General features: G+C 44.1%; 1 protein-coding gene across 1 annotated transcript; it reads left to right on the top strand.

The window, feature by feature from the left end:
* The first annotated feature begins 2,150 nt into the window (after positions 1–2,150).
* On the top strand, positions 2,151–25,154 carry PAFAH1B2 (platelet activating factor acetylhydrolase 1b catalytic subunit 2). Its single transcript, XM_084782516.1, has 6 exons — positions 2,151–2,313; positions 11,205–11,292; positions 13,386–13,475; positions 14,502–14,618; positions 16,094–16,216; positions 20,818–25,154. Exons 2-6 carry the CDS (start codon positions 11,212–11,214, stop codon positions 21,094–21,096), a joined length of 690 nt encoding a protein of 229 aa, XP_084638642.1. The 5' UTR covers positions 2,151–2,313; positions 11,205–11,211; the 3' UTR covers positions 21,097–25,154.
* Positions 25,155–26,849: the final 1,695 nt, after the last annotated feature.

Genomic DNA, 26,849 nt, shown 5'->3' with positions numbered 1-26,849 from the left:
TCACAACCATCCATAATGTGATCTGATGTCCTCCTCTGGCCTGTGGGTGTACATGCAGGTAGAGCACTGTATACATAATAATAACTAAATCTTTTTAAAAATCCCTGGACTTGATCCTGAGGGACTGTGTGAGACCAAGCATGGTGGCACCCAGGAAGGGAGGAAGCAGGAGAGTCATAAGTTGACAGCTACATAGTGAATTGGAGGCAATCCTGGGCTACATTCCCAGGCTTAAGAAAGAGCAAGCAAGCAATCTAGGTTTCTCATGATTGCAAGATAGTATCAAAATGTGTGTGTGTGTGTGTGTGTGTGTGTGTGTGTGTGTGTGTGTGTGTGTTGGGGGTAGCTAAATTCAGGATCTTAGGGTGTTTGGGGATTTCTCTTGTGATAAAAATCAACTGCTAAAAGCAGAGTGGAGAGGAAACGGTTTATTTCTCCTCACAACTCTCAGATCACAGCCTGTCACAGAGGAAAGTCTGGGTAGAAACTGAGCCATAGATGTTGTTTACTGACTTGTTCCCAGAGCTTTTTTATATACAACTCAGGACCACCTGTCCCAGAAGTGGCACCACCCACAAAGAGCTGAGCCCCACCCTCCATTAAGTTTTTTTTTTTTTTTCTTTTTGGAGACAGGGTTTCTCTTTCTCTGTGTAGCCTTGGTTGTCCTGGACTTGCTTTATAGACCAGGCTGGCCTCGAACTCACATCAATCCGCCTGCCTCTGCCTCCCAAGGGCTGTGATTAAAGGCGTGTGCCACCATGCTTGGCTCCCCCATCAACTATTAATCAAGAAAATATTCCTATAGACTGTCTACATGCCAATCTGATGGAGGCAGTTTTTTTAAATTAAAGTTTCCTTTTCCCAAATGACCCTGGCTAATGTCATTGACAGAAACAACAGGGACATGGGGACTTATCATTTGAGATTAATTCAAGATATTTCTCTTATCAATGTATTTCTAGACTGCCTAATCATTTACATTCCCAAACATTTTTTTGAGCAAAACAGTTAAAGCAGCACTTACTGAGCTCTTGCTAGTGTACCAGATGTAACGGGAATATCTGCAGAAGAGTTATGAGGTAAATTAGGAATGGGAAAGCCACGTATTATCATGAAAACAATTATTTTGGACTTGAGAAAATATGAATAGCACATCAGAACACAGGTGATTTGATGTATTATCTTGATAGTTTAGGCTCACAGGTTTCAACAACATTCTCAAAGGTTTTTTTTCCCCCAACACAACCTGAAACCATCGATCAGTTTCAGAGTCTTGGAGTGCTCTGCAATTTGCTACCATACGTTTGAATGAATCCTACTCACTTGGCACTGCTCCACCAAATTTCCCTGCTAAAGATGATGCAACCTCTTTGCCCTTCCTCTTGGCGCTGACGGTTCTGCACTTATCCAGCCCTTAGCATCCGATCTCAATATTGACTCTGTATATACTCCTCTAAACGGGTTGGATCAAGCCGGGCGTGGTGGCGCACGCCTTTAATCCCAGCACTCGGGAGGCAGAGGCAGGTGGATCACTGTGAGTTCGAGGCCAGCCTGGTCTACAGAGCGAGTCCAGGATAGCTACGGCTACAGAGAAACTCTGTCTCATAAAACTAAAATAAGACTAGGGGTTATGTCATCCCCCTGTGATGTCACCTTAGAGGTAATGACCCACAATTTCTTTTTTCTTTTCTTTCTTTTCTTTTTTTTTTTTTTTTGGTTTTTCGAGACAGGGTCTCTCTGTGTAGCCCTGGCTGTCCTGGACTATTATTATTATTAATTATTATTATTATAAACTTCTAGCCTATTTCTCCCCATTCTCTGCAATCTAGTCTATCCCTTGGGTGGAGGAGGAAACCAGGTTGAGTGGCTGAGAAAGGAATGGCGTCAGCGTGAGGTCACGCGCTACACTATACCTAAGGACATCGCGGGATGGTTTCTATCATCCTGTCACGACAGCAAGGCAGTTACAGGAAAGATGAAGGCTCAAGTCGCGCTCAAGTCGAGGAAAAGAAGAGAACACAGTCAGTAACTTGGCACGGACGGTTGGATACCGCCGCGCCAAGCGGAAAGTACCATCTGAGAGGGAAAGTGAAGCCCGCCCGCTCGGCCGCTATCCCCCGCAGCACGGGGCGGGACTTCCGGCAGCCACTTGCCTGAGTGGCAGGGGGACCGGAAGTGGAGGCGCTTCTGGTTGGTGCTGGGGCCCGAGGAGGGGACGCGCGCCGGAACGGGGCCGTCAGGACCAAGCAAGCGACAGACGCGCAACCCGCCGACGCCGCAGCCGCTGGGGGCCCGCACGGACCCTCTGCCTCAGTGAGTGCATCGCGGGGGCCGCGGAGCCGGGGCTTCTGCATCGTGGGTGGGCCTCGCGGGCGAGATGGTATTGTGAGGCCCGGCTCCCCTCCCCCACACCGCCTCCCCCCCCTCCACCGCGCCCCGCGCCCTCGCCCAGCAGGCCCTCCCGGGCCCCGCGCCTTCTCTCCTGCCCTCCGGCGCCCCGGTCCCGCCCTGGCTGGCGGGTGAGCAGCCCGCGAGTCCCCTGGGCGGGCCTCCTGCCTCAGCTGTTGCCTTTTCCCTCCATCCCCGGGGTGGGATCTCTAGGCCCAAGCCTGTGACTAGCTTATGCTTTTTTTTTGTTTTGTTTTTTGATTTTTTTAAATGGATCACGTTCTTCCTCCTTTTCGTCGAAAACTCTCTCATTAGAAACTTCTTCGCTAGCACATCTGAGAGACTCGCATCAAGACTCTGAAAGGGTTGTTAGAGGCTAGCCTTATGAGCACCCGCTTTATTAATTAGGCTGAGGCGGAGACCTTGGCGATTTGGCCGATAGCCTGCCGCCAGCTAGGTAAATGTGTCAGTGGATAGATTTCTTAGAGGTGTGTTTCCCCTCCCTATGCCCGGTGGCCCATGTGCGTTCAGCGGGCAAGAGCCTGCGGTCTACAGCGTTGATGGACCGGTGGCAGAGTGACTTTCTGCTTTCCATAGGTCCCAGTCCAACGTCGCCTTTCATCATTTATATGAACCACGATCTTAAGAAGACCCAAGGCTTGAAAGCGTTGGCGTCTCTGAAAGAGCGTAGCTGTGGACAAAGGAAAGGGCACCTGGGTGCTAGGGGCAGCTCCTAGAGCTGCATTTGCTACAGCTTTAAGTTGGGCGGAGAGAATGTGGGCCAGAGGGAAAAGGTGTGGAGAAAGGAGGAGAGAGAATACAGGCTGTCTTTGCCTCGGATGGGCCTTGTGTGCGACAGTAGCTTCCTTCCCTGGGTACATTGTTCTGACTTAAAGGTTGCCTCCTTGCGGGAGAGTAGGGGAGGGAATCGTTGTGCATTAATTTGTTGGCATGGACACTTGATAAATTATGGATGTGCTAGATCCTGGGGTGGGGGTGGGGGGCGCCCACCAGAGGCCGAGGCAGGGTGTTCTGGATGAGGCTTTGCCTTCCTCTTTAGAATAACCCTGCCAACTCTTCAGAAGCAAAATGAAAAGCCTCAGGTCTTTTTTTTTTTTTTTAAAGGTTTTTTGAGACAGGGTTTCTCTATGTAGCCTCGGCTGTCCCATGAAATAGGTGGTGCAATCCTTTCCACCCCAAGGAAAACTGTAGTAAGGACATTTGCCGTCCAGTTCATGTAGTCATCTTAAAAGGCCTCAGGTCTTAATGGAAGCATTCTAAACCTTTTCATTCTCATTTCAAAGGTCCCTGTCGGTTTTCATGCCCCCCCCCCTCTCTCTCTCTCTCTCACACACACACACACACACACACACACACACACACACACACACACACTATCCCATTGAGCTTGAGGACTTGTAACTGTTTTTTTTGGGACCAGCTTCTATACCGTGCATGTAGAAGCCCTGGTGCTGTGTCATTGTGGTCTAAGTGAAGAGAAGATAGAAAGTTTAGGATCAGGGTTGCCTCTTCTGCCTGGAGAATTTCGAAGGACAGCAAAAGTTACTCTGCAAAATAGTTGTAAATGGAAATTAACAAAACTGCCCACCTTTTACCTCCCTCTTGCTGGTTTTTTCATACTACTAGCATTTTTAATCCCAAGCGCTGGGACTAAAGGTGTGCACTACTCTTCTGAGGGTGACCATGATAGGAAATTATCTTCTACCTGGCTTAGGAATCTCCTGTAATTCAATTTTGTTTTGGTTTGTTTTGTTTTTTTGTAATTCAGTTTTGTGTATGTGTGTATAACTTTCATAGGTTACTCTTTGGATGATTCTTGATTTTGTGCGTGTGTGTGTGTGTGTGTGTGTGTGTGTGTGTGTGTGTGTGTGTGTATTTTGTATTTTTTAAAGCATCATTTATTATCCAGGTGTGGTGGCGCATGCTTTTAATCTAGCACTGGGAGGCAGAGGCAGGTTGATCTCTATGAGTTTGAGGCCAGCCTGCTCTACAAATTGAGTCCAGGACAGCCAAGGCTACATAGAGAAATCCTGTCTTGGGGGGCGGGGGTGGAATAAAGCATCATTTATTTTCATGTATATGAATATGTTGCCTGCATATTTGTATGTGTATCATGTATATGCAGTGCCAACAGAGACCAGAAGAAGGTGCTAGATCCCCTGAAACTAGAGTCACAGATGGTGTGAACCACCACGTGGGTGCTGACAGTTGAACCCTGGTTCTCTGCAAAAGCAGCCCATGCTCTCAATCTCATCTCCTGTCTCCCAAATTTTTTTGGTTTTTCGAGACAGGGTTTCTCTGTGTAACAGCTCTGGCTGTCCTGGAACTCACTCTGTAGTCCAGGCTGGCCTCGAACTCATGGAGATCACCTGCCTCTGCCTCCCAAGTGCTGGGATTAAAGGCATGCGCCACCACTGCCCAGCCCAAATTTTTCTATATTTAAGAATTTTTATTATATCTGGGCATGATGGCTCATGTCTTTAATCCCAGCACTCCAAAGACAGAGGCAGGTGGATATCTGAGTTTAAGGTCAGCCTGAACTACAGAGCCAGTTCCAGGACAGCCAGAACTGTTAACACAGAAAAACCTTGATGTGTGTGGTGTATGTGTTGGGGGAATGTACATCCATGCCACAGAACGTGCAGTGAGTGAGCATAAGAGGTCAGGGAACAGCTTTGTGACTTGATGCCGATGGAACTCATGTCCCTAGACTTACACAGCACAGACAGCTGTAAAGGAGAGATAAACCTGTTTTTTAGGATCCCAAGTGTGGGATTGGAACGGTCTTGTGAGAGAACAGGTGAGGTTAATCCACTAGAAGACCAACCACTTTGTGCGGTAGCTTGATTGTTGCCAGCTGAAAAGATCCCATGAACAGACTCTAGGAGGAGATATATAAATGAACCCAGAATTGGAGGTGGGGCTTTTTGGAGACTTGGGATAGTTTTGGCTGTTGATCGCTCTACTTCAAGACGCTCCTAGAGAGAACTGCTCGAGGGAAGGCTTTGGGGCTCCAGCTCCTGCTGAGGTTCTGGGTTCTGGTTACCCCAGGTTCCAACAGAAGAAATCTTGCTGATTATGCCAGGAAAATCATTCCTTGAAACTGATATCCTTATGGTTTTGTTATTGTGTTCTTTAATACTCTCTTCCTATTGTTTTGCTTAGTTAAATTATAAGTGATGTATGCTCGGTTAATAAGTTGTAATAAAATATATTGGTTAAGAAATTGAGCCTACACAGCTGAGCCATCTTGCCAGCCACATTCATTATATTTTTGCATTGTCTGACTTCCAAATGGTTTTGTTTTTTGAGACAGGGTTTCTGTTTTTGTTTTGTTTTTTCAAAATAGGGTTTCTCTGTGTAGCCCTAGCTGTCTGGAACTCTGACTGGAACTCACAGAGCTCTCCTACCTTTGCCGCTAATGCTGGGGTCAATTGTGTGCACCACTGACACCAGCCTTTTTTCTCTTTCTTATGGTTTTGTTTGTTTGTTTGTTTGTTTGTTTGTTTTAAGACAGGGTGGAGGGGCTGGAGAGATGGCTCAGTGGTTAAGAGCCCTGTCTGCTTTTCCAAAGGTCCTGAGTTCAATTCCCAGCAACCACATGGTGGCTCACAACCACTTATACTGAGATCTGGTTCCCTCTTCTGGTATGCAAGCTCACAAGGCAGGCAGGCAGAATGAATGAATGAATGAACGAACGAACAAATAAATAAATAAATAAATAAATAAATCTATCTTTAAAAAAAAAAAAAAGAAAGACAGAGCAGTTTTTCTTTGTAGCCTTGCCTGTCCTGGAACTGCTCTGTAGGCCAGCCTGGCCTGGAATTTAGAGATCCCCCTGCCTTTGCTGAAATTAAAGGCATGTGCCACCACACCTGGCTTGGCTAAACCTCTTGTTTCTGTCCTGGCCTAAAAAGAGGAGGTGGCAGGAGTTTATGGCTCACTTTTCCATTCCTGGGTTTAAAAAATGTTACCAAACTGCAGGCTTCTGGGAAGTGGGGGAGTTACTTTGTATTGTAAGGTGTTTGATTTGGCAGAAGAATACAGGATCTAAGTGTTTGGAGGCACAGAGTAATTTCACTTAGGTATGTTGCCTTTGGTTCATTTGATGGGACTATCTAGTTTGGTAACTTTTTTTTTTTCTGAAGTAGGGTTTCTCTGTGTAGCCTTGGCTGTCCTAGGCTTAAATTGTAGACCAGGCTGGCCTTGAACTCACAGCGATCCGACTGCCTCTGCCACCAGAGTGCTGGGATTACAAGTGTGTGCCACCACGCACGGCTGACTGTGTAGTTTGGAATGCTTTTCAATCTCCCAGTTCTAACTGCCTTTTAATTTAAGGTAAGTGAATTTTGTTCCTTAGTTTCTTCTAACATGTCCCTTCATTTTGCCTGGGAAGAAAAATTGGAACGCGCCAGGCATGGTGGTACACACCTGTAATCCCAGCACTCAGGAGGCAGAGGCAGGCAGATCACTGAGTTTGAGGCCAGCCTGGTCTACAAAGCGAGTCCAGAACAGCCAGGATAACACAGAGAAACCCTGTCTCCAAAAGCCAAAAAGAAAAAAGAAAATTGGAACACATGGATGAGTATGGTAATGCAGCATCTCAGCATCTGGAAGACACAGCAGGTACTGCAACACGTCAAGACAGCCAGGCCACACAGGGAGCTCCTCAAACCAAAATGTAAAATGGGATTCAGATGGAAGTGCTTTGCTCAGTAAAAAATAAATGAAGCAGCTTGGTAAGGTAAAACGTATCATGCTCATGCAATTTTTTCTATATAAAACAGTAAGCTTGGTTCAGGAACAGTAGGCTGGGGCTGGGCGTGGTGGTGCACACCTTTAATCCCAGCACTCAGGAGGCAGGCGTATCCCTGTGAGTTAGAGGCCAGCTTAGTCTACAGCTGGTTCAGGACAGCCAAGACTACACATAGAAACCCTGTCTTGGAAAAAATAAAATATAATAATAATAATAGGCTGAGTATAGATAGATGACTCACTGCTTGCTGCCAAGGCTGACCATCTGAGTTTGACTCCAGGACCCTCGTGGTAAAAGAACAGAGCTGACTTCCTTAAGCTGTTCTTTGACCTCCACACACACACTGTGCACACACAACAATTAAATGTGATTTGTAAAAAAATTTAAAGCCAGGCCTGGTGGCGCACGCGTATAATCCCAGCACTTGGGAGGCAGAGACAGGTGGATCACTGTGAGTTCGAGGCCAGCCTGGTCTACAAAGCGGGTCCAGGACAGCCAAGATTACACAGAGAAACCCTGTCTCAAAAAAAAAAAACCAAAAAAAAAAAATTTTTTTTTAAAAGGAGTGATGCATCTCGGTTTAGAATAGATTGGGGCTGGAACTTATAACTCAGTGATAGTGTGGGTTCTGGGTTCAATCCCCAGTGCCACAAAATGGAAGAAGCCCACCATCCAACAAACAGTAGTAATAAGCTGAGCATTCCTAATTCAGAAATCTGGGATGTTCCAAAATCTGGCCTTTTTTTTTTTTTCAAAGAAATCATATGGTAACACAAGTGGAAAAATCCCAAGTATGGCTTCATAGATCACTGTGAAGCCATAGGACACTAACAGTATTTTCAGGCTGTCTGTGGTGTACCTGAGATACAAGTGAACCTGGAAACTGATTTTAGACATAAGTCCCATTCCTAAGGTATCGTGTATGCGTGCAGATAGCGTGTTCCCCTCCCCCAGTGCAAAGCACTCTGCTTCTGAACATCTCAGAGACCCACAACCTGTACATGCCTTCTTTTTCAGGGTTTACTTTCTCTGCATAACAGTTTTGCACTAGAACAGATTTCTGGGGTATCTTTGACTTTCAAATTTTGTTTTGTTATTTTTTTTAAACAAAGATTTATTTATTTATTTAAGTATGCAGTGTTTTGCCTGCATGCCAGAATAGCTGTGAGCCACCACGTGGTCCTGGGAATTGAACTCAGGACCTTTGGAAGAACAGGCAGTGTGCTTAACCTCTGAGCCATCTCTCCAGCCCTGTTCTTGTTTTTTAAGGCATGGTCTTCAGGTAGCTCTGGCTATCCTGGAACTTGCTGTGTATACCAGGCTGTCCTTGAATTCACAGATCTTCTACCTCTCGACTGCTGGGACTAAAGTCATGCACTCATATATAGGGTCTCTTTTGTTTTTTCCAGACAGGATTTCTCTACTGCCCTGCCTATCCCAGACTCCCTTTTGTAGACTAGGCTAGCCTCAAAATCACGGAGATCCACGTACCTCTGCCTCCTGAATGTTGGGATTAAAGGGATGAATCACCCAAGTTTGGCCACAGCATAGAGTCTTGTAACTAGTAAGTTCTTTTTGTTTTTCCAGACAGGATTTCTCTGTGTAACAGCCCTGGCTGTCCTGGAACTCTCTCTCTCTGTAGACCAGGCTGGCCTCAAACTATCAGAGATCCGCCTGCCTCTGCCTTCAGAGTGCTGACATTAAAGGTGAGCACTACTACACCTGGCTAAATAGTACATTTTGTGTGTGTGTGTGTGTTTGGTTTTTTTTTTTTTTTCGAGAGAGGGTTTCTCTGTGTAGCCTTGGCTGTCCTAGACTCAATTTGTAGACTAGGTTGGCCTTGAACTCACAGACATCCACCTGCCTATGCCTTCCAGAGTGCTGGGATTACAGGCGTTTGCCACGTGGTGGTTCAGAACCACCTATGAGATCTGTTGCCCTCTTCTGGTATGCAGGTATACACATAGGCTGAACACTGTAAACATAGTACATAAATAAATCTTTTTTAAAAAATGAAGCTGATCTCAGGTTAGGCTTGCATGGCAAGTGCTTTCACCCCACTGACTGATCCACAGCCCATGTCCCTACCCAGACACGGTTTCTCTGTGTAGCCTTGGCTGTGCTGTACTTACTTTGTAGACCAGGCTGGCCTTGAACTCACAGACATCTGCCAGCCTCTGCCTCCCCAGTGCTGGGGTTACAGGCGTGCTACCGACCAAAGTTCATCCTTAGCCTCTAATTTTTGGTATGTGTATGCGTGTGTTTGTATGTATGCATATGTGTGCACGTGCATACAGTACATATGGAGGTCAGACAGCAAACTTTGGGTGTTCCTCAGTTACTATTAACCATCCCCGCCTTTTGTTTTTTGTTTGAGACAAGATCTTTTTGGTTTTTCGAGACAGGGTTTCTCTGTGTAGCCTTGGCTGTCCTGGACTGGCTTTGTAGACCACGCTGGCCTCGAGCTCACAGAAATCCACTTGCCTCTCCCTTCTGAATGCTGGGATTAAAGGCATGTGCCACCATGCCCTGCGAGACAAGATCTTATATGTAACTGTGGCCCACCTAGAGCTGGCTGTGTAGAGCATGCTGTCTTTAAACTTAGAGATGAGGCTAAGATGGCCACCTACTGGCCAGTTAACCCCAGTATCTACCTGTCTCCACATCCCCAGAACTAGGATTATTAGTATACATTGTCACACCTGGCTCTTCCTTCCTTCCTTTCTTTCTTAACTTTTTAAAAAATGTATTTATTTATACTGTATTCTGTCTGTATGTGAGCCAGCAGGCCAGAAGAGCGCACCAGATCTCGTTATAGATGGTTATGAGCCACCATGTGGTTACTTGGAATTGAACTAAGGACCTTTGAAAGAGCAGCCAGTGCTCCTAACCCATTCTTTTTTTTTTTCCTTTTTCTTTTCTTTCTTTCTTTTTTTTTTTTTTTTTTTGTTGTTGTTGTTTGTTTTTTGAGATAGGGTTTCTCTGTGTAGCCTTGGCTGTCCTAGACTCACTTTGTAGACCAGGCTGGCCTCAAATTTACAGCGATCTGCCTGCCTCTGCCTCCCGAGTGCTGGGATTAAAGGCATATGCCACCACGCCTGGCCAATTTTCTGTAATTTTTAAAGCTTGCGTATGTATGATACGTGTGTGAGTGCCTGTGTGTGTGTGTGTGTGTGTGTTTGTGTGTGTGTGTGTATAGGTAGATCAGAACACAATTTTACAGAGTTGGTTTTTCTCTCTTTCCACTATGTGAATTCCAGTGATTCATCTCACATTACCAGGCTTGCACAAGTGCTTTTACTCTCTGAGCCATTTGGCTGCTGTAGTCATTTGTTGTGTACCTCTGTGTGTGTGTATGCCATCTGTGTGCTGGTGCCTGTGGAGGTTAGCAGAGGTTGTCTTGGAGTTGGAGTATGAGCCACTCCGCATGGATATTAGAATCCAGGCTCAAGTCCTCTGCAAGAACGGCAAGTGTTCTTACCCACTCAGTCAACTCTCCAAACCCCCTGTGTCTGTCATTCTTTAGTGTGTAACTCTAGCAGCCTGAAAGGCTATAATGTTCATTGTTCTGTAAGTGTCTAATTTCCTAAGTAATTTGGTGCCTGCTACAACCTGTTATTGTGAAAACTTAACATAGGGTATGTCAGGTAAAGTGTATATTAGGAGCAGATTTGTACATTTAATCTTAGTCACAAGGCAGAGGAATAATGAGGTTAATGTTTTAGATGTGATACTTTCGTAAGTGATACTAAAATGTGTAAAGTTTAGTGATAATATAATTTTGAAGACCTAAGCACTCATGTTTTAGAATTCATCTCTACTGAAAATAAACCCTTTCTCAGTTCCTAGGTAAAACCCATAATAAAATTGATGGGGTTTTTTTGTTTGTTTGTTTGTTGTTGTTGGTTTCAAGACAGGGTTTCTCTATGTAGCCTTGACTGTCCTAGGGGAAAAAAAATAAAAGTAGATAACCCCTGACAGTAGTTAGTATTTTGATGTTCTTGTTAATAAATGAAACATGACAGACATTTCTCTTCAGGTGTAGAATGAGCCAAGGAGACTCGAACCCAGCAGCTATTCCACATGCAGCGGAAGATATTCAAGGAGATGACAGGTGGATGTCTCAGGTAAAGGGTAGTGCACATTAATTACTTACATGGGATGGACACTTCATTCTGTGTGTTGCAAGTGTATGTGCGTACATGTACAACTTAGCATGTATGTGCAGCCAGAGATCTGGCGTCTTCGCCTTACCTTTTGAAGCAATGTCTGTCACTGAACCTGGAGCTCATTCATTTGGCATGAGCGGCTGGCCAGTATACTCAGGGATCTTCTTGTTTCCGCTTCTCCAGTGCTGGGGCCAGGATTGGTTTGTTCGGTAGCTTGGTTTTAGATTTCATTTTTACTTCATATGTATGTAGCTCTGTGTGGATGCCTGACAATGTCAGGGTGACCAAGAGTTGTTTTTGTTTGTTTGTTTTTGTTTTTTTCTGACACAAGGCTTTTCTGTGTAGCCCAGGCTATGCTGGAACTCACTCTACACCAGGCTGGTCTTGAACTCAGAGGCTGAGACCTACCTCTGCCTCCCGAGTGCTGGGATTACAGGTGTGTGCCACTGCCACCAGGCTTGTTTGTTTGTTATTGAGACAAGGTCTTCTCATATTCTGCTTCTGCCTCCCAAGAGCTGGGATTACAGGCATACAATGCTGGGTGTGAACCCATAGCTTCATGTATGCTAAGCAGATATTCTACCAGCTGAGGTCCTTAATCCTGACTGTAGGGTTTAAGAAAAATAAATATTTTTGGTTGTGAGCCTAGCCTTTAACAGATGAGCCATGCTTGCACATGCCTTTAATCCCAGTACTTGGGAGGCAGGGATCTGTGTGAGTTCAAGGCCAGCCTGGTGTACAAAGAGAGTTCCAGGGCAGCCAAAGGAGTCCTGTCTCACTCGGAGGGAAGAAAAAACAAAAAACAAAAACAAGAAAAGAAAGTGAGAAAAAAGAAATACCTATAGACCTATCTCTAAAACTAGATTAGATAGATACCTGTTGCCTAGCCATGCAGTGGTAAGTTCAAAGCCAGCTTTCTCTACATACTGAGTTCCAGGAGAGCCAGAGTTACATAATGAGACCCTGTCTCAAACACATCCAGTGATCTAATCCTCAGGAGATTGAGACAGGACTACCAATAGTTCAAGGCCAGCTTGGGCTACAGTTAGATCTTGACTTAAAACAAGCCACTGAGTAGGTCTGGGTGTGTGTTTCAGAAGTAGACTTTGAATTCTGTTCCCATCATGGCAAAAACCAATAAAACCACACTGATAAATATTGTCAGCCGGGCATGGTGGCACACGCCTTTAATCCCAGCACTTGGGAAGCAGAGGCAGGCAGATCATTGTGTGTTCCAGGCCAGTCAAGGCTACACAGAGAAACCCATCTGGAAAAACCAGAGAGGGAGGGTTTGGTTTAGCACACAGAGATCCACCTGCCTCTGCCTCCCAAGTGCTGGGATTAATGGCATGCACCACCATACATGGCTGTTTTGTTTTTTAAAATACTTATTTGTTATGTATACAGTGTTCTGCCTGCATGCTATGAGAGGGTACCAGATCTCACAGATGTTGGGAGCCACTATATGGTTGCTGGGAATTGAACTCTGAAGACCTCTGGAAGAGCAAACCAGTGCTCTTAAGCTCTGAGCCATCTTTCCAGCCTCCCTTTCTTTTTGTTTTAAATCATGTGTGTGACTTTAGGTGTGTCTTTGTGTTTCTGGGTCAGAGGGCAGTTTACATGGTTCTCTCCATTCACCATTTGAGTTCCAGGATTCAAACTCAGGTTTGCCTAGAAGGGCCTTTGCCTACTGCTGGATCATCTTGATGGCCTCAAAAAGGCTTTTTTTTTTTTAATTTGAGAAAAAGATTTTTAAAAAATTATATGAAACATTTTGATATTCTGGATTTGTTAGAATTGTCATGTTTGTTGAACCTAAACTAATAGAATGACCAATATGGTAAGGGTAGAAAAGAATAAGCTTTAGGGTAGACTAAAATGAATGTGTGGCTTGGCTAGTTGACATGCTTGTTGGCTTTGTAGTGTTGGGGGTGAATCAGCCTATAAAGAATGTTTTATAATGCCTGGTCTAACAGCTGTTCTTTTTAGGCCAACAGGTTGAAAGAGGGAAGAAATACTAATTTCTTACTTTTCTTTCTTCTTTAAACCAGCATAACAGGTTTGTTCTGGACTGTAAAGACAAAGAGCCGGATGTGCTGTTTGTGGGAGACTCCATGGTACAGTTAATGCAGCAGTACGAGGTAAAGCGGTGGCTCCTAGTGTATGTGCATCCATAGCCTACAGACTTTTGTTCTGTGCTACCCTCATGGGTGTAGGATTCAGATGCCGAGTACACAGGAACCAGACCTGTCAGTGGGTTCTTTTTTTTTTTTTTTTTTTTTTTTTTTTTGAGACAGGGTTTCTCTGTGTAGCCTTGGCTGTCCTGGACTAACTTTGTAGACCAGGCTGGCCTCGAACTCACAGCGATCCGCCTGCCTCTGCCTCCCGAGCGCTGGGATTAAAGGCGTGCGCCACCACGCCTGGCTGCCAGTGGGTTCTTAATACGGCCTTGTTGTAACTAAACTCCCTCTTTTGCTCTGACTTCCAAGAGCTTAGTGTTTGCTGTATTTGCCTGGTGGTGTCTGATTCTTCTGTTTGCTTTGCCCTGTTCATGACTCTCCTTATTTGTATTTTAGCATTTTCTAATTTACTGTATATTTTTGTAATGGGCTTTTGGGGGGGGTGGTGGAGGTAGGTATTCTTTCAAAGGAAACTTAAAAGAAAATACAGCTTTATTCCTCTTTAGTTCTAGCATTCCGAGTTGCTTCACTTCATTTTAAAAAAGACAGTTGAATTCATGAAAAGGGTTTATTGGGCTGACAGCTTGACTGAGGGCGTTGTTACCTCCTAGTGGACATGAGAATGTGTAGTGCAGGTTCTGGAGCTGAGACTGAGAGCTGCAGTAAGCATGGCAGCATCTCAAAGCCCTCTAAGTGAAGGATGTATTGTCTTCAGTGCTAACATTTGAATAAAGAATGTGGCAGATTGGCTGGAGATGCTGGCACTTGAGAGGCAAGGCAGGTGGATCTCTGAGTTTGAAGCTAGCCTGGTCTACAAATGAGTTCCTGGACATCCAGGGCTACGCAGGGAAGCTGTGTCTCAGCACTCCACCCCACTCCGTTCCCAATATGGCAGGTCTTAGTTTCAGATTTATTACATTGCAATTGAAGAGTTCTTATTTCTAGTGATTTTTGTTTGTTTAAATAAATCAAGTCTTTTGTTTTCAGATATGGCGAGAGCTGTTTTCCCCACTTCATGCACTTAATTTTGGAATTGGGGGAGACACAACACGACATGTCCTATGGAGACTAAAGAACGGAGAGCTGGAGAACATTAAACCTAAGGTGATGAAACTTACCTTTAAAGGAGTATGATTGAAGTAGTGAAAATTTGCTTTTGTGTGTGTGTGTGTGTGTGTGTGTGTGTTTTGTTTTTCGTATTGAGACAAGGTTTCACCATGTACCCTTGGCTGTCCTGGACTGACTATGTAGACCAGGCTGGCCTCGAACTCACAGCGATCCCCCTGCCTCTGCCTCCCAAGTGCTAGGATTAAAGGTGTGGGCCACTACCTCCCACCTGAAAATTTGCATTTTCAAGACAGGGTTTCTCTATGTAGCCTTGGCTGTGCTGGACTTGCTTTGTGATCTCCCTGCCTCTGTTTCCTGAGTGCTGGGACTAAAGGCATGCGCCACCACGCCTGTCACTAAATTGCTTCTTTAAAGGCCTGTTTTGTTCTTTGCCTCATGCTTATGAGAACCATTACTTAGGGATATACTGATGCACAGAGTGTATGTAGGTCTGGTGGAATGTGTGCCTGGGCAATATGATGGGGAGCAGGGCCATGACGGAACATATAAACAAATGTGCAACCAAGTTCTCTGAATTCTTCTGAAGAAAGATTGGAACAGATGTGAACAAATGAACATCTGTAATACCTTTTCACATTATAAACATCTGCGCTTGGTACACTGCATACAGTTTTTAAATTCATAAAAAGAAAGAAAACAAGAAACAAAGGAGAGTCACTAATGAAAGTTGCTTTCACTGGGCATGGTGGCTCATGCCTTTAAGTACAAGCAGAGAAAACATTGTCAAAAATATAACCAGCCTCCATTCCAGTGAGCCCTTCCTTGATTGCACTCCTATATCCTAGATGATCCTGCTATGGCATGCTGTCTGTCTGTCTGTCTTTCTTTTTTGACTTTATTAAGTATACAGTGTTCTGCCTGTATGTACACCTGCACACCAGAAGAAGGTACCAGACGTCATCATAGATGGTTGTAAGCCACCATGTGGTTGCTGGGAATTGAACTCAGGACCTCTGGAAGAGCAGACAGTGCTCTTAACCTCTGAGCCATCTCTCCAGCCCCTTGTTTTGTTTTTGAGACAAGGTTTCTCTATGTAGACCTGGATGTCCTGTACTTGCTTTGTAGACCAGGCGGTCCTCAACTCAAAGAAATCTGCCTGCCTCTGCCTCCTGAATGCTGGGATTAAAGGTATGCGCCACCACCTCCCAGCTTTTCTTTTAAGTTTTTATTACATTTTTACTTTGCTTGTGTCTTCACATGCACACGTGTCAGTGAACATACTGTGTGGTACTGTAGAAGTCAGAGGACACTTGTTGAAGTTAATTCCTTTCTTCTACTGTGTGGGCCCAAGAGATTGAATTTAGGTCATTAGTCTTTGGGGAAAATGTCCTACCAGTTGAGGCATCTCATCTGTCCGCACTGGTCAGATTTCTTTAAGCATTTCACCATAAATGTTTTTATGTTCTTTTATTCCTTGGTCTTTATCTCCTTCTCTCTTTTTTTCATTTTAGGTCATTGTTGTCTGGGTAGGAACAAACAACCATGAAAATACAGCAGAAGAAGTAGCAGGTGGGATCGAGGCTATTGTTCGTCTTATAAATACAAGGCAGCCACAGGCCAAGGTTATTGTGCTGGTGAGTAGTCCTTCTGGACAGAGATGTTTTGTTTTGTTTTGTTTTTCCAGACAGGGTTTCTCTGGACTTACTTTGTAGACCAGGCTGGCCTCGAACTCCCACCGGTCCACCTGCCTCTGCCTCCCGCCTGGCCCTCGACGAGATATTTATGTCTTTAGATCCTTTGAGAAGTCTTTTAAAATGGGTCACTCATCCGATGCAGAATGTTTGAGTAGAAATGGTTTCTAATAGTTGTTTGTAAGGGCGGGATGATTAGGAGGGGAAAGGTCATAGAGGGATGTGTGTGCTATTACTAGTAGTTTGGGTTTTATCTTGTAGGTGCCAAAGAGCCAGATCTTTTTTAATTGGTGTGCGTGCCTGTGTTTCTCTGTGTGTATCTGTGTCTGTCTGAAGACAACCTACAAGGATCAGTTCTTACTGTGCTATTGTTGTAAAGAAAGAAAATCCTAAATGTTTGATTTTACTAATAAAAACTCAGGCACCAGATATTGAAGTGAGAGCCTGCTAGCTCAGAGAGGCAGAGGAAGCACCCAGCTGGCCTTCCCACTCCACCAAACTCCTAGAAGGAAAAAGCCCTTTGTCCTTCTCCATTCTATCTTTTTCTCCCACTCTTTTTTTTGGTTGTTGTTGTTGTTGTTATTGTTTTGTGTTTTGTTTTTTCAAGACGGGGTTTCTCTGTGTAGCCTTGGCTGTCCTGGATTCGCTATGTAGACCAGGCTGGCATGGAACTTAACAGCGATCTGCCATCCTCTGCCTCTTGAGTGCTGTTTTTCCCACTGTCTTAAATACCCTTCAATTCAATGTACCTCCATCCTGTGTTTACTTATGTTCACTCCCTGTCAACTAGTTGCTTGCTCCGCCTCTTACCTGTGGTTGGGTTTATTTAGTTCTTGCTTACAGAAAGCCCTTGGGTTAAATGTGTGTGGAGGGCTGAGCCATACCACAACTACTTATTTACAATGAACACAAAGCTCTTTGGTTCGAGTTGTATGCTAGGAGCCAGGTGTGGTGGCACACACCTGTAATCCCAGCACTCTGGAAGGCAGAGGCAGGTGGATCACTGAGCTTGAGGCCAGTCTAGTCTGCAGCTTGAGTCCAGGGCAGCCAAGGCTACATAGAGAAAGCCTGACTTGAAAATCAAAACCAAGCCGGGCGTGGTAGCACGCGCCTTTAATCCCAGCACTCGGGAGGCAGAGGCAGGCGGATTGCTGTGAGTTCGAGGCCAGCCTGGTCTACAAAGCGAGTCCAGGACAGCCAAGGCTACACAGAGAAACCCTGTCTCGAAAAACCAAAAAGGAAGGGTGGTTTTTCAAGACAGGGTTTGTCTGTAGCCCTGGCTGTCCTTGAACTCACCTGCCTCTGTAGACCAGGCTAGCTTTGAATTCAGAGAGATCTGCTTGCCTCTGCTTTCAGAGCCCTGGGATTAAAGGTGTGCACCACCACAGCCTGCACAATGTTGCAGGATATTTGATCACACTGCAAACCTCAAGATTGTATACTAGGAAAACCTGTTTTTAGTTGTAGTGTGGCTTAGCCCTAACACATACCTTTAATCTAAGAACTTTCTGTTTATTCTAAGCAGGTGATTGTGCTGTGGCTCAGCCCTACTATACACTTTTGTGTATACACTATACACTTGACTGTCCTAGACTCACTTTGTAGACCAGGCTGGCCTTGAACTCATGGCGATCCATCTGCTTCTACCTCCTAAGTGCTGGGATTAAAGGTGTGTGCCACCCTTCCTTTTTTAAAAAAAAATGTTTTTTGGTTTTTTCGAGACAGGGTTTCTCTGTAGCCTTGGCTATCCTGGACTCGCTTTGTAGACCAGGCTGGCCTCAAGCTGACAGAGATCCACCTGCCTCTGCTTCCACAATGCTGTGTGGAATTACAATTACAGGCGTGTGCCACCATGCCCAGCTCTGATCCTAGTTTTTATTTCATGACATTTAATTACTTACTTTTTTGAAGATTTATTTACTTATTATGTATACAGTGCTCTGCCTGCATGTGCACCTGCACTCCAGAAGAGGGCGTTGGTTCCTCTTATAGATGGTTGTGAGTCATCATGTAGTTGCTTGGAACTAAACTCAGGACCTCTGGAAGAGCAGATAATGCTTTTAACCACTGAGCATGGAGTTTAATTTAATTTAATTGTTTTTTTGGTTGGGTTTGTTTTTGTTTTTGGTTTGGTTTGGTTTTGGTTTTTCAAGACAGTGTTTCTCTGTGTAGCCTTGGCTATTCTGGACTCACTTTGTAGACCAGGCTGGCCTCAAACTCACAGCGATCCACCAGTCTCTGCCTCCACGTGCTGGGATTAAAGGCGTGTGCCACCACGCCTGACTAAAACATATTTGTGTATACACACACACACATATGTATATATATACATATATCTTCGGAAAAGGTCTAAAAGAAACAGAATTTAGAATAGTTGTTATTCTAGGTTAACAGGGATTAAATTATCTGTGTGTAGGCATACATGTATGTGTCCACATGTGAATATGGATGTGTGAATGCTATGATTTACAATGTGGGGGCCGGAATAGAACCCCAGATGTTCCTTGCCTTCTACCTAGTTTGAGATAACATCTCTTGTTCCATGTTGCATATTCCAGACTAGCTGGTCCACAAACTTCCAGGGATTTCTGTCTGTACCTCCCATCTCAGAACAGGAGTGCTGGGATTACAGATGACTCTGCTTTGCCTTCCTTTTCATGGAGTCTGGGAACTTGTGTTCTCCTACATGGACAGCAAGCACTTTAACCATTTTTGGTTTTTTGAGACAGTTTTCTCTGTTTAGCCTTGGCTGTCCTAGACTCGCTTTGCAGGCCAGGCAGGCTTTGAACTCACAGAGTGCTGGGATTACAGGCATGTGTCACCACACCCAGTTTATTAAGGAAAATGTTATGTAAATACATAAGCTCTTTTCATCTTTTTAAAAAAATAATTAGTTGTGCTCACTTCGGCAGCACATATACTAAAATTGGAACGATACAGAAAAGATTAGCATGGCCCCTGCGCAAGGATGACACGCAAATTCGTAAAGCGTTCCATTAAAAAAAATTAGTTATTTTGTATGTGCTGTACAACTTCTGCTGTTGTATGCATATGGAGATCAAAGGACAACTTAGGGGTTGGTTATTCTTCTACTATGTGGTTTCTGGGGCTTGAAGTTGGACCATCAGGTTTATTGACAGTATCTTTTTCTATTGAGCCATCTCAATGGCTCTGTGTTTTCCTCATTCTTGTTTATAAATCCCAGTAGATGTGTTGCCTTGATCATGAGGAATAATCATTCTGCCTTTATGATTTGAGTGCTGGAGCAAAGTGTAGTTTATTGGTCACCTTTCCAGATTACTCTTCTATCTCAACCAGACTTTGCTGTGTAAATATTGTTAGTATACAAAGTATTCAATACACAGCTTTCAACTTTTTTTTTTTTTTTTTGAGACAGGATCTTCTGTAGCCAAGGCTGGCATCAGACTCAATATGTAGTTGAAGATGGCTTTATCTTCTACTGGTTAGTCCTCAACTGTGAGGAATAGACATGTGCCATCATCACTCTTAGTCCCTGAGTTGATACTTACCAGTAATAAGCTCAGTTTTAGGATTGATTTTATCCATCTGCCTCTGCCGGGATTAAAGGTGTGTGCCACCACGCCCAGCTCATTTGAAACTTTTTTTTTTTTAAGATGTACTTATTTTTTATTTATTGCATATGAGTGCTTTATCTGCAGAAGAGGGTATCAGATCGCATTATAGATGGTTGTGAGCCACCATGTGGTTGCTGGGAATTGAACTCAGGACCTCTGGAAGAGCAGGCAGCGCTCTTAACCACTGAGCCATCTCTCCAGCCCTCATTTGAAACTTTTAAAAAAATATTTATTTGTTATTATGTATACAGTGCCTGCATGTATAACTGCAGGTCAGAAGATGGCATCAGATCACATCATAGATGGTTGTAAGCCACCATATGGTTGCTGGGAATTGAACTCATGACCCCTGGAAGAGCAGTCAGTGCTCTTAACTGCTGAGTCATCTCTCCAGCCCTCATTTGAAATGTTTTAGCATAACAAATATAGAAGGAGGTGTACCAGTGTAGCAAAATTAAGTCTTTGAAGTAACATCTTACATACCTGATAGGAGAAAATGGGGACAAAACTCTTCCCTGAATAGCAGTTGCCTGTGTGCCATCACTCAGGATCAGCTAGCGCAAGGACGGCAGCGTCTGGTAGTACTTCTGTGATGGGGTCAGCTCTCTGCTGGATACTACTTCTGCTTTGCATTGATGAAGTCTTGCTCTTGACATGTAATATTTCTCTTTACCATTCTAAAAAGACAGACATTTGATTTATCTGAAAATTGCATTAGACCATTAATAAACAAAATTAATTTAGGATACATTTATTAATTTAATTCATGTGTTTCATAAAGACAGCTTTGGTTCCCTCCCTCCCTTCCTTCCTTCCTTCCTTCCTTCCTTCCTTCCTTCCTTCCTTTTCGGTTTTTCAAGACAGGTGTTCCAGGCATACTAGAAGTCATAAGTAAGTAAAGAAAAGCAAGAACCTTCTCTGTTAATGCTCTTCTGTGCTCTGCCCCAGGGACTGTTACCTCGAGGTGAGAAGCCCAACCCTTTAAGACAAAAGAATGCCAAGGTGAACCAGCTTCTCAAGGTCTCCCTGCCGAGGCTTGCCAACGTGCAGCTCCTGGATATAGACGGGGGCTTCGTGCACTCAGACGGTGCCATCTCCTGCCATGACATGTTTGATTACCTTCATCTCACAGGAGGGGGCTATGCAAAAATCTGCAAACCCCTCCATGAACTGATCATGCAGTTGCTGGAGGAAACACCAGAGGAGAAGCAAACCACCATTGCTTGACTGGCCCCATCAGTGTTAACAGCATCCCAGCTTCCTCAGATCAGTTAGACCACTGGCACTACAGAATTCTTTCTTAAGGCACTTTGCATTGTACAATGTTCCTGGATGCTCGTATGTTTGAAGGGGAGGAGGGGCTTAAACTGGTTCTGTATATAAAGACGTGTTGACACAGGAGAAAAATTAGCCAAGGAAAATTCATTTGAAACCAGAAAGGGACTTTTTAGTTGTATATGACACATTTGTTGAGATATTACTGTTTTTCCTAGGACAACATCAAGCACGAGTATAATGTGAAGATTCTTTTCTTGGCCCTGTTTTCTATGGATTATGTTATATGTGATAATTATCGCATCTATTTGGCTTTAAACTTATTTTGGTCCAGTTTTAAGGTTCATGAGTTACTGTGTTGTGTTGTTTTGTTTGATTCATGTATCTTCAAGTGTTTTTATTAACATATAGCGTCAGATTAAACATGCTTGTCACTCAAACATGAGAGATGCTATAGGTAAAGTGAGTTTGTTGCTCTCAATGTTAAGCAGTGACACACATTCTGGGGACGGTGGGGACTGTTTTCATGCTGCTGCGTATCATGTCTGTGATAGACCCGTGCATGCAGTCTTGGCTCTGCTTCCCTTCTTCCCTTTGCAGGTGGGGTATTTACGTTGCAAGCTTTTAAGTCACGTTTGACCCCGGAGTTGCATTGCTGTCAGGGCGATCTTTCTGATGTATAACTCATTCCTGTGTGGTGTTCTGTGATGTAGGATCTGTGTCGTGTTACTCATCCAGAGTTCTGGTTGTCACCCCCACAGCCTATTATGTTTTCCTTTGTTTGGAGTGCGGGAGGTGGGGGGTCAGAATTGTTTCCCATTCCATAATGCCTGATGTTATTTCAAGTTTTATATTAAGGTGTATATGTTTGTTTTTGTTTTATATATATAGAGAGAGATAAATAGATATATTTTACAGTACTGGAATCAAACCGAGGGCTTAGCACATACTAAGCAAGTATGCTGCCCTGAAGTAATCCCTAGTCTGCCTGTTTGTTTGCTTGTTTGTTTTTTAATTGGTTCAATTCTTAAATTCTATCAGAAATTTTTTTTTTTTTTTGCTTTTTCCATGGGAAACAGTGAAGCTGCTCTCACAGTAGATGGAGCTATCTTTATAATTTTCTTTCCCTTTTTCCCCCCCAAGACAGTTGTTCTGAATTTTCTGGAATTTTGTAGATCAGACTGGCCTCGAACTTAGAGATCCCCCTGTCAAAGGTGTGTGCCACCACACCAGCTTTAGATCTTTGGGGGTTTTTTGTTGTTGTTGGGTTTTTTTTGTTTTGGGTTTGTTTTTGTTTTTTTGTTTTCAAGACAGGGTTTCTCTTGTAGTCCTGGCTGTCTTGGACTCTCTTTGTAGACCAGGCTGGCCTCAAACTCACAGGCTACGCCTGCCTCTGCCTCCCACATGCTGGGATTAAAGGTATGTGCCACCATGCCCAGTTTATCTTTATTCCACCATTTTAGTAAAGATGAACTAGGTCCAGGTTTTTTGTTTTTGTTTTTGAAACAGGGTCTCACAGTGTAGCTCTGGCTAGCCTGGAACTATGTAGACCAAGCTGGCCTTGAACTCACAGAGATCTGCTTGCCTCGGCCTCCGGAGGACTGAGATTAAAGGCGTACACCATCATGCAGATGGCTCATTTAACTTCTAAGGTTCCTTATATAGTTTACTGTGTTCATCAAGATTTCAAGAGAGCGCTTTACAGTCCTACTGGCTTGCTTGAGCTACACAAACTGCCACTTGAGACAAAATAGATTGTTGGTCATCCAATATGCCTATGGGCCCATACAAGCTGGATTACAAATGTTTTAAACTGGACCAGATTGAGGATTGAAGTAATTCATTAAATGTGCTCTGCCATGATTCTGCTTAGTGGTCACATTCAGTATCTATGATCAGGGCTTTATGTTCTGCTTTCAGAGCGGCTATCGGGGCTGTTAAGGAATTGCTGGTTTGTGCTGAGACCTGCACCTGACTGAGAAGGATAGAGGTTGGGGTGGTATTTTTTCCCTAGTGAGTCTCTTTATTTTAATGAATGTTCTTGTGAATGTATCATGTCTTCATTAGCAACAGGAAAATACACAGTGTTTACTAAAATTGTTTACTACATTAAAATTCCCTTTTATTTTTTTAGTAGCCCAACTTCTTGAGTTTTTCAAGACAGATTGTTTTCTGAACTGAGGAATACTTTTATGAAGGAGATTTAATTAAGCCAGACTTGTGTGTGTAAAAAGAACATTCTCTACCCAGGTGTTTCTGTGTTCCTCAGAGAGTGGGAGTATGAAATGAATTCATTAGGTCAGTCCTGCAGCATGCGCTTGTAGCTTCTCTTGACCAAGGATGAGCTAGTCCTGTGAGCTGGCCTTCAGCTCCTGCATATATATGTGTATAAACCTCAGATGTCACCACATTTTTTATCTGCCAGAGCTATTCAAGCAATAGTATTTGAACCACTAGCCTTTTAAATAAAACTCTGCCCTATTGCTAACGTGCAGATGCCGAGTCACTGTCATTTCTTGCCAGGGAAATGTTGATCAGTTCTTCTTTGGTTGACATCCCAGATTGCTTCAGTAATGGAACCGGTTAGTGTTCATATTGTTCTTTTTTTTTTTTTTTTAATTATTATTTATTTGCCGGGTGTGGTGGCACACGCCTTTAATCATAGCACTCGGGAGACAGAGGCAAGTGAATCTCTGTCCAGAACAGCCAAGGCTACACAGAGAAACCGTGTCTTGAAAGATTTATTTATTTATTATTATGTATACAGTGCTTGCCTGCATGTACAGCTACATGCCAGAAGAGGGCATCAGATCACAAAATAGATGGTTGTGAGCTACCATGTGGTTGCTGGGAATTGAACTCAGGACCTTTGGAAGAGCAATCAGTACTCTTAACCTCTGAGCCATCTCTCCAGCCCCTTCATATTGTTTTTAAGATGTGAACTGCATGCAGTGTCCACATGAAATGTCCTACTTTGCCATTGTGATTAAGGCAGCTGGCATGGGTGGATACTGCTTTGTTTCCTTTTTGGTAGGTGGCTGGTGATTTCCTTAGGCAGAGTCTACATGTACCCTGACTGCTCTTGAACTTTGGGTGATCTGCCTGTTTATGCCTCCCTAGTACTGGAATTACAGCCCTACTCCACCATGTCTGGCTTGTTCTATTTCTTTTCCAGCATTTTTCTTCCATTTAAGACAGGGTCTTAGTGTAGTACAGCCTGGCTGTGGATGCCCTTAAACTCAGTTCTGCTGCCTCTACCTTTCAAGTGCTAGAGTTGTGTCTCTAATGTAGCAGGCAGGAGATGCCCTGGCAAAGGGTGATCTGGCTGCCTTGCATTGTAGATTACCATTGGCAGTGCTCTGGCCACCTTGTCAGGTCTGATAGGACTGTTGAGGACCTCTGTCCAATCTTGATTCTTCTGTCAAAAATCTTCATCCTGAAAAAGAAGTCTTGAGTACCTCATGCTCTGTCCTTAAGAATTAGAGTTCTCATTGTTAAAAAAAAAAAAAAAAGTCCCAGGCCAGGTGTGGTAGTGTATGCTTTAATCCCAGCACTTGGGAGGCAGAGGCAGAGCCAGGCGGATCTCTGTGAGTTCGAGGCCAGCCTGGTCTACAAAGTGAGTCTAGGACAGCCAAGGCTACACAGAGAAACCCTGTCTTGAAAAAAAAAAAAAGTCCCAAATTTCTATTTGCATTTTCAACCTAACCACTTACAGTTGTATGCTAAAGCCTGAGACCTGTCTGTGCTAAGGTGTGTGAACACTGCCATTTATTACAGTGGTGAAGAAGCTAGAAACCGATGAGACTGGAGCATGGCCAGCTCCTGCCTGAGCCGTGTGTATGGGAGTAGTGAGTGGGGCTTAGCTTGGGGTCTCCCTCTCCAGGACCACTGCACCAGGCTGACTGAATCTCCCAAGGGGAGCTTGGGACTATGCTTTGGCAAAGGCGTCTTGACTAGAATCCATTCTGTTCAGTGCTTATTTAATATAAAAGTCAACATTCCTCTGCAAACTTACTGATGTCTTTCTGTTTCTTTTACCATAGTCTCGATTCCAATGGAAAAAGGAGGGGTGGGTTTTTCTACCTTATAAACATAGTGGATTTTTAATTTTATTTTGGGTTTTCAAGACAGGGTTTCTCTGTGTAGCTTTGGCTGTCCTGGACTTACTTTGTAGACCAGGCTGGCCTTGAATTCACAGTGATCCACCTGCCTCTGCCTCCCAAGTGCTGGGATTAACGGGGTTCGCCACCATGCCTGGCAATATAGGGGATTCTTTGTTCATCTTATGTCCTGCGAAACTGAATGTACCAAATTGATGCCCATCACTTCTCACGGGGTAGGACACAAGAAGGAGAGAATGTTGTGGTTTGATCACAATCTCCTTATATATCCTTGCTTGGCCAGGAACTCAGAGATCTGCCTGGCCTTACAGATAACTAAAAACCACAAGCCAACTTTTGACCCTGTTTTATAAGTTCAGTGCTTAGAATTTATTTATAGAATGTCCCATGTGGCATTATTTTTCCATTCTCCACACTAGCAGTCATTATGATTTTAATTCTCTTGAGGTGTCTACTGCTACCTGCAGCTTTCACTCAGACGACCTGTTCTTCTGGGTGCCTATACCTTCTAGGGAGAAGTGCTTCAGGGTATCTTCCACCCCAGGTGTTTAGTGTGGGGGTAGCCCCAGGTAGCTGCTGGGTAAGGGGCTTAGAAACCCAAGTCAGCCTGGGCCAGATAGAGAAACCTTGTCTTAAAAAACAAACAAAAGAAGGCCTGGAGAGATAGCTCAGAGGTTAAGAGCACTGTCTGTTCTTCCAAAGGTCCTGAGTTCAGTTCCCAGCAACCACATGGTGGCTCACAACCATCTATAGTGGGATCTGGTTCCCTCTTCTGGCCTGCAGGCAAAACAGTGTATATATAATAAATAAATATTTTTAAAAAATAAACAAGGCCGGGCGTGGTGGCGCACGCCTTTAATCCCAGCACTCGGGAAGCAGAGGCAGGCGGATCGCTGTGAGTTCGAGGCTAGCCTGGTCTACAAAGCGAATCTAGGACAGCCAAGGCTACACAGAGAAACCTTGTCTCAAAAAACCAAAAAAAAAATAAATAAATAAAAAAAATAAAAAAATAAACAAACAAAAAAATCTCAGAAGTTGAGTATTACATTCTATCCAAGGTCATCCTGACTTACATAGTGTAACCCAGCTTTGAGCTGGCTCTCCGTGATCTCCTTCCCATGTGCTACTCATTGTTCTAGCGTCTGAGGAAATGAGGCCATCTTGGATCTAGTTGCCTCTGTGGTGAAGGTGCTAGGACTGAGGTGTCTTTTCCCCTGGGTGAGGCAGCAGCTGCTTTGGTCTTTCTGCTGCTAGTGTCTCCCTTTAGTCGTAGCTTTTGTGTGTCCAGAACCCTGATGTACTTAAAGTGCATTGTCTAGCCTTCTGGCTTCCCACCTTCAGCCAGCACTGAAATTGAAACATGTTTCAACTTGTGCTAGTGCACTATGGAGTTGCAGAGACTACAGAGCTCTCTGTTAGTGTGTCAGTAAAGTTAGAGGAAGATACTGCTTAGATAAATGAATTTAAAATGTATAGGGAATGTGGAGGCTTACATGTCAAAATACAATTCCCTGTGTATCTAATCTTTCCAATATCCAAAAAGATAATTTGTTTGGTTTTTGGCATGTAGCTCGGGCTGGCCTG

Source organism: Acomys minous, assembly GCF_964271855.1.
Source record: "Acomys minous genome assembly, chromosome: 5".
NCBI lineage: Eukaryota > Metazoa > Chordata > Mammalia > Rodentia > Muridae > Acomys > Acomys minous.
The sequence above is the reverse complement of the archived record's forward strand: the minus strand, read 5'-3'. Positions and strand labels throughout refer to the sequence as shown.